The sequence below is a fragment of the Setaria italica genome, chromosome VI (genome assembly GCF_000263155.2).
Source record: "Setaria italica strain Yugu1 chromosome VI, Setaria_italica_v2.0, whole genome shotgun sequence".
In the NCBI taxonomy this organism is placed as follows: Eukaryota; Viridiplantae; Streptophyta; class Magnoliopsida; order Poales; family Poaceae; genus Setaria; species Setaria italica.
Genome location: NC_028455.1, coordinates 14,031,703 through 14,039,586, shown reverse-complemented (window position 1 = coordinate 14,039,586; position 7,884 = coordinate 14,031,703). Strand labels below are relative to the sequence as shown.

Genomic DNA, 7,884 nt, shown 5'->3' with positions numbered 1-7,884 from the left:
GCCGCCGCCGTCGACCGCGCGACGCACGCTGCGAGCTGGCCGTGGCACTCCTGTGTTGCAGCCGCAGCATCTGCCCGCGTTGCTTCTCCCACGCCAGCGGCCGCACCAGAGCTACACACCCTGCCAGAGCTGGCCGCCCTTGCCCGCCCACTGCTTCTCGCATGCTACGCTGCACTGCGCCGGAGCTTCACCGCCCGCACGAGCTGGCCGCACCGGACCTTCGCAGCTCGCCCAAGCTTCTCGAGAGCCAGCAGCTGCCCCATTGCAGTGTTGCATGACTTGGCTGGAGAGAATACGAGAAGCAGCGTTCCATGCAGCAGCAAACTGAAGCTCGCTGGTTCTAAACCATTCGAACTGTAGAAACAGCCCACCTAACCCATTCAGCTAATCCCTCCACAAAGCACGGAAACCAGATCACCCCAGGCAAACCGTCCACCAGCGGGCTGGTTTGAAAAACCAGCTAAAACCGGTGTAACCCGTGAGTGAACAGGCCTGATTGCATAAGATGGTAAATATTTATATTATTTCATCGTCTTACCATTAGGTCAGGCAGTGGCATTTTGACTTTGGTAAGCATGATTCCACAATTGTTAGCCCGGCGAAGATCAATCTGGGACAGAGCACACATGAGGTGAGAAGAAGCAAGCAGCGACACACAAGGCATAAATATTAAATAGCCCCTAAAAATGCCAGCAATGACACGGCAACTAACCAAGATGAAACAGGCAAAAGAGCAAAGAAAACATGAGAGCAAGACAGCCACACAACAAATGGTTAAGTATCGTATGTACGACTAACATGCATCTGATACAAGCACGTTCAAGAGATGAACTGATCAAATGTTGAACTGCTAGGTTTTGGGGCCATTATATTACAAAGTCCCTGTTACCAAGGTTTCTTAAGCTGCTCTGAACAGATCAACTAGAGACAGATCATGTAAGTTGCATAAGATAATAGCATGGGAAGAATAATGTAAATTTTCCAATGAAAAATTCAAGAAAGCATACAAGAGTGGATGAGAGTGCAAATTTTTTTTAAAAAAAATCCGCTGAACTTCCATATACGATGATAATCCCACTAGACAACAATAGATGAGAACTTGCACCTAAATTAGATTTTATTATTTACTAGATGCATTACGAATATGGTCAGGCAAACCTGATAAGGGAGAATGCAGGAAAAAGGGACTTGAAAGGGTGGCATATACCAAAAAAATTGTCCTTGGATAGAAGCACATGGAAATCAGCAACCCACATGCCTGAGCCATGATCCAGGCATTAAACCCCCTAGTAGTGCTTATTTCCTGTGTTATATGAGTTGTTCCTTCTTTTTGGTTAGCTCATGTGGGGTTTCATCTCTAGCCTACCCCAACTTGCTTGCGACTAAAAGGCTTGTTATTGTTGTTGTTTGTTGTGCGTTGTGAACATGGCATGGTTTTCCCTTCAAAAATGCAGCATAATTTTGGCACTTGTTCACATATTAGGCCCAAGGAAAGTTCAGCTTGCTGATGCTACAACAAGGAAAGTTATGCATAACTAGTAAAAATCCAAAACCATACACCAGAAACATCTTTGTACAAAGTAATTGCGTAAGCAGAACTAATTGGCACAAACTCTAATGTGCATTAAGGATAACAGAAACAAGCAAAGGGGAGATATTCTACCATACAAGGAAAAAACGAAATAGGTGATGAGGAGTACTAACATCCAAATTTAAATAATAAATTATATTGCAAGAAGCCGTCTTTACTAGTTAGTTACCAATAAAAATTGGACTGGAACAAACACAACACAAAAGAAGATTAGGGCGACATCACACTGTTTGGAGAAAATGGAGTGCAGAGACATGGCTAGGACTAGGTAAAACAACTCACAAGATGAATTTTCTCTGATTTCGTCCCAGATGCACGACCACCTGACTTATCTGAACGCCTTGAGTCTGAACTTGGCTGTACAGCTGAGAAAAGATTTTCCAATTCTGACATGTCAAACACTGGGGCTCTGCGCAAGTCACCCAAAACACACATTAGCTTAGAAAATCCCAATTCACATTATCATTAACAAGCTCAGTCAAGATGCCAGTGAGGTACTTTAAAGTTTCATCATGCTTTTGTGACTCTGCCCACAGACTGCCATGCATTGCTCTTGTTACTTTCACCCAATGAAGTGGCTTCAAATTGGACCTTCTGAATACAGCCTGACCAGACTGAAAGCTCTTTGACATTGGACCTGAAGGAGGTGCAGGTCCGCGCCCCTGAGAACCAAACAGTTTAGCATTACCACCGGGAGGCACAGGTGGGGGTACAATGTTGCCAGAAGCTCCATTGCCACCTCCATGGGAGGGTGGTGGTGGAACAGGAGGTGATGGCATTGAGTTGCCCATGGGGCTGGATGATTGTTTCGATGAATAGCATGGTGGTGGGGGTGGAGGGGGACCGGAAGTTGTTCCAGGTGGTGGAGGGGGACCGGAAGTTGTTCTAGGTGGTGGAGGTGGAGGTGGCGCTGAAGCTCTAATGGGTGATGATGTTGGGGCAGGTGGTGGGGGTGGTGCCACGGGCCTAACAGGAGATGAAGTAGAAGCAAATAGAGGTGGAGGTGGTACTGCAGGTCTAATGGTAGATGAAGTAGAAGCAAGTAGTGGAGGTGGCGGCGGTGCAGGAGGTCTACTGGGAGAGCACCTAGGTGAGGGTGGGGGAGGTGGGGATGAAGGTGGCCCAGTCAGTTTAAGAGGAGACGAACTAGAAACAGATGGTGGAGGTGGTGGCGTCGATGGTGGTGCATGAGACCTAACAGGAGAAGGCCTAGGTGAGGCTGGAGGCGGGGGTGGTGGTGGTTGCAGTGCAGCTGGCACTGGAGGTCTGAATGAAGTTGGAGAGACAGGCACAGAATCTGGAGGCAGATGGTCAATACTAGAAGAACTGGACGTTGATGATGATATGGGCAGTGGTGGTGGTGGTGGTGGTGGTGGTGGTGGTGATGGTGGAGCAGAAGTTAGCAGCGATTCAATTGCTGCGCTAGTTGAGGATTTCTGATGATTTGTGGGCAGAGTACTAGTTCCATGTGACTGAAATGTAGATTGTCTCTCCGGATGAGATGGAAGGCCTACAACACAGAATGAGCTTAATTATAAAAAATATATATTACATGAAAAAAGCATTAGTCTTATTATGCATTATGACTTAACCTGAATGCTTGACAGCAGGTTGAGACAAGTCTTTTGCTTCTGACATCATAATAGCATCTGATACCAGCAGAGCTGGTCGTGATGGTGGAGGGGGTGGTGGTGGCATACCCTTTGTTATAACGGGAGTACCTGTCACATTATCAAAGGTTAAAGCACTAAAATAAGGATTGTGGTAGCATGAGGATATGCATATAGTACAAAAGAATATCAATTAAGCTACACCTGTTGCTGGATGTTGTCCTGATGGTAGTTTTGATGTAATTTTGACTACGCCGGTTGAGACATTTGATACTGTGGTCGAGGTTACGGTGGAACGACAATCATCAGAGCATCTAGCATGGTCTTCCAACAGAGCCGTAATTCCAAGGGCTGAAGGTGCGCTATGAAATCTTGGGCAACCTGAAAGTAATCTAGGACTGGAGTTGCCAGAAAGAGCAGAGCACGAACTAGAAATTGGAAATCGACGTGACATAGTTGTAGTAGGCGAAGAGCGTTGGTCTGAAGCATGTTGCTCATCAAGCTTAGCATTTTCATCCTTAAGAACCGGTTCGATAGATTTCACGGTCGACGAAACAGCCTTTTCCGATGCAGTTGACTGTTCAGTATTACTGTCAACCTTGTGAACTAGAGAGCCTAGATTTTCTTGGACAACAGAAATTCCAGTTTTGACTTCAGAATTGGTGGACGGCTCCAACAGTGTCAATCTCTGACCACCAACATTTTCCTGTTTGTTCACATAGACTGTGGGTTGTAAAACGTTGCTTGGTTCCTGTTGAAGATTGTCAGAATGTTTGTTGGTTGGAGAGATTGGACCAAGCTCTAACGACTCTGCTTCTTTCTTACTAGGAGACAAGAATCCTTGCCTCAACTGTATATTTTCTGATGAAGTAAGTCGCTGGAAAAGTTGGATTGCAGCATCCCCTGTCGGATCTAGCCAATCAACATTGCTGAACATCTCTTGAACCTTTGCAAATGCTTCAACTGGTAAGCCCTCCTTTTCTCCTATACCTGCCACCTCCATGGGACCTAACTGATTTGCGGTGTCCATTTCCGAAAAAAGAACCTTTAACAAGAGGACAAAACGAATTATCGATTTTTGCATAGCTTCTAGAGAATAAGATCACAGCAACAAATACATACCTCAGCCCTGAATTCCTTTGGGAATCGATCTTTGGCATCCCACATCATATCAATTTCGTCACGGTTTAACATTAGAATGTTAGATCTAATAAAGGCTGTATTGAACATGACTCGGAACATCATCTCTTCTTGTTCTTGATCAGCATCAAGGCTAATGCATTCAAGGACAACATCACCTTGAATATGGCAGTGGATGTCAATCTTAATCAGTTCACAGTCTGCCTGGGTAACAGAAAGGAAATTTCAGTGACTATTACAATGTCGTGAGAAGGCAATGGCATGCTAAATGAGAAAATCTAAAGAATGTCATCAGTAAATATGTGTTCTCACTCTGGATGCTAGGCACCAAACGATGAATTTGCCAGTTCTGGAAACAGAAAGTGATCATGAACACTAACCTTCTTGTAAAGCCGAATGTATTTGCTTCTTTTTGGTGTTGCAAAGAGCACCTTAGGGGTGTTACTTGTAGCAAGTAAAGGATCCTGTCCATAAATACGGAATATAGGTCTACATCCACCTTCTGCATTATAGCCTGGAATGTTTCTTAGTATCACACAATCTAAAGTAAGGGCCCGATCCTGAGGTGGCCACTCTGTGCTCACATTCCTCCGAGATATATAATGTAAGTATCTTATCTGAGAAGGCACAGGATTTAATGGTGAGAGCAACTGAACCAGCTCACGAGGTGCTTGCCTGTAAATCATCTCCAGTGTCCTCTGCTCACCAATGAACTGTTTTCTGTACAACAGCAATCCTGCTAACATGAATGCAAGTACAGCCCAGCCACCACGCTCACAGTGCATTATTAAGACATTTTGCTGGCCCAAAGAGAGCCAACTCTCCCCCGACCTTAAGTAATGATGAATCATTTCTATTGTAAGGAGTGGGCATCCCTCGTATTGTCTGGGGTAGTCCATAACTACCATATCATAGCTTGATAAGATATTTGCCAGTAAACTTTGACTTTCTCCATCCCGAAAGTTGAAGACCATAAATGAAGCATCAGCGAAGTGGCTCCGAAGTTGCGTAACAATGTCAGTAATATAATCTCGGTACTTCTCATCATCGAAGACATCAGTTGTGAAGCAAGAATCAAACACTACAGCGAACAAGATAGGGATAAGGAACATTTTAGCAGGAAGCCAACATCACTTCAGCAAATCAATTTGAAAAGGAAAAGTGATATATATTAAATCCTACGGCTTGCGTGGGTACATTTACTATCACTATCAACAAATGTTCCTTGAACGGTGAAGCTTTGATAGTCACAGTGAAGCATGTTGAACACTAAAAGGGGTAGTTAGTAAGCCATACAAAAATGGCCATAACAGCACTTTCCTTATTGTTAAAATGAGCCGGCCCTAACCCATTTTCTATATTTTCTATTCTAGTACTCCCAAATTGAAGGGCACCCAATCCTCTGTTGCTTTCTTGGATTCTTTTTCTTTTGTGTGTGATTCTGATTGTTTGTTGGTGTGCTATCTGTGACAACTGAGTGATGGTTATTAATTAGAATAATAGTCTGTATTTCAAATCACACATTTCCATTCCATGTCAAACATCTGGGCTCGTCAGCTCGGACTTTCTTGCCAGAAATTTCACCAAGATGGACATATGTTATGGTTTCACTAGCTTATAATATCTCCTACCAGAAATTTTTCCATGTGTCTGATTGGGACCTAAAGGTAAAACTTGATGTATGTGACTGTCTTTGAGACCAGAGGCTTGTGTCGATAGGAGATTCAGGTCCAGATCATCAGCTCATCAAGGTTCATCAAGAGACAGAACTGTAAAGTTTTCTCATGACTTCATGAGACACTGGACCCACTTGTGCTGCAACAGAAATGACCAGGGAGCAATCCACTACAAAACAAGTAATGCGTGGTAAGCTAACCTCGATAATACAATGAATATCCCACATTGTGCACGGCATCCAGCACAGGTAGCGATGCACCTAACAACACTGTAGACAAACTATTGTTTCGCTACAGTTTCCTCCAAAGAAATTTCGGAAATTATATCCTTAAAAAAATAAAAAAAAGGACACAATATAACAGCACGGCCGCTGAAGTAGAGTTGCTAAAGTCTGTCTGATCTTAAAACTGTCTCTAACCAAAACAAGTGAAGACGAATTGAGCACGACAAACCGAGCAAGACATGGAGAGAGAGAAAAAAAACAAGACAAACCACCGAACCATTTCCAGTAATTGCTGCATCACCGCCAGACATATTCACCACGGCATTCGAAAATGGAAACGCGAATCAGACGACGCACGGAGCATTCCCTTTTAATGACAAATGACAGTGGCATTGAAGAGATGGATGATGGAGCGGGGGCAAACGCACCGTAGACGCGCTCGGTGATCTCGAGGAGCCCGTCGGGCGGCTTGCGGTAGAAGAACTTGCGGAACAGCGCCATGCCGCGGCCCCCAGATCCGGCACCCGCGGAGGAGTCCTACCACCAGGAGCCCCGTCGTGCCGCCAGCGCCATGGATCCCTGGCACCACTGCCACGCGCGGCGCAATGCGCAGGGGTTGCCGCCGCGTGAAGGGAAAGGAATCGCGGAATGCAGTTGCGTGCGTGCGCGCGCGCGGGCCTGGCCGCCTGGCGCACGTCGTTGCTTGGACCCGGCGCTAGGGTTTGCAGCCTTCCGGGGGCCCGTTATCCTCCTCCTGGTGTGAAGGGAGACGGAGAGAGATTTTTGCCGGTGTTATTCTAATGGTTTTCTGGGTGGGGCGTTTGATCTTTCGGAGTGAGCTAGATTGGGCGAGATGGCGTTTGTATGTTTGTTGCCTTGTGAGTTGTGAGCCCTGTTGCGCTCAGGAGTGGCAGGAGGCCAGGAAGGCGACGCAGCTGTCCTTTTTCCCTTTCCCTTTTTTTTATTTTTTCCAGTGTGATTGCAACGTGGCAGTTTATCGTTGAGGGCCCAGGGAGGCACGTTATGGCGACAGAGCTGCGACCTACCCGCGGGTCAACCAGCTCCCGCGGTGGGGCCACAGTATCAGCGTCTGAGGTCTGGGCAGGCAGGAGAGCGGCGGTGCGTGTATGCGGCCGTTTGGTGTTCGTTAGCACGAGCGCCTCCCCCCGCGTTTCTACGGGCCCACGAAGTCACGGACACACGGATGCGTCACAAGTCACGGACACACGGATGCGTCACAAGTTTGGCCGTTTAAGGCTTAGGGGCGTTTTCTTCCGGTGACTTATTTTTAGCACGTGTCATATCGAATGTTTAGATACTAATTAGGAGTATTAAACGTAAACTATTTACAAAACTCATTACATAAGTGGAGGCTAAACGGCGAGACGAATCTATTAAGCCTAATTAAGCATAATTAATCCATCATTAGCTCATGTGTACTGTAACGCTCGCTGAGGCATATGATATGACTCTGCTGTCTTGCATAAGAACACAACCAAGTCAACTGCCGCTTGTGTCTGATACTCGTCAAATGGCCTAGTTGAGTACGGCTGATCTAAACTGGCGCAGCAATTCAAAAAGTGGCCTCAAAGTGAGTAAAGCTTATTCCACCTTGTCTCTCGATTTATCGCTCTGACCTGGGT

The 7,884-nt window shown here is 45.9% G+C and overlaps 1 protein-coding gene across 2 annotated transcripts in view; it reads right to left on the bottom strand.

Annotated features, from left to right (window-relative positions):
- LOC101781254 (formin-like protein 6) overlaps positions 1-7,125 on the bottom strand; it is a 26,113-nt gene extending 18,988 nt beyond the window's left edge. For both annotated transcript variants that reach the window (XM_012847124.2, XM_022827503.1), the window contains exons 1-8: positions 6,670-7,125; positions 4,722-5,422; positions 4,324-4,545; positions 3,406-4,246; positions 3,184-3,312; positions 2,090-3,101; positions 1,874-2,000; positions 539-610 (exon numbers count right to left, since the gene is read on the bottom strand). In XM_012847124.2, the coding sequence (XP_012702578.1) occupies positions 539-610; positions 1,874-2,000; positions 2,090-3,101; positions 3,184-3,312; positions 3,406-4,246; positions 4,324-4,545; positions 4,722-5,422; positions 6,670-6,742 (3,177 nt within the window). In that variant the 5' untranslated portion in view covers positions 6,743-7,125. The remainder of the gene's footprint in view (positions 1-538; positions 611-1,873; positions 2,001-2,089; positions 3,102-3,183; positions 3,313-3,405; positions 4,247-4,323; positions 4,546-4,721; positions 5,423-6,669) is intronic.
- Positions 7,126-7,884: the final 759 nt, after the last annotated feature.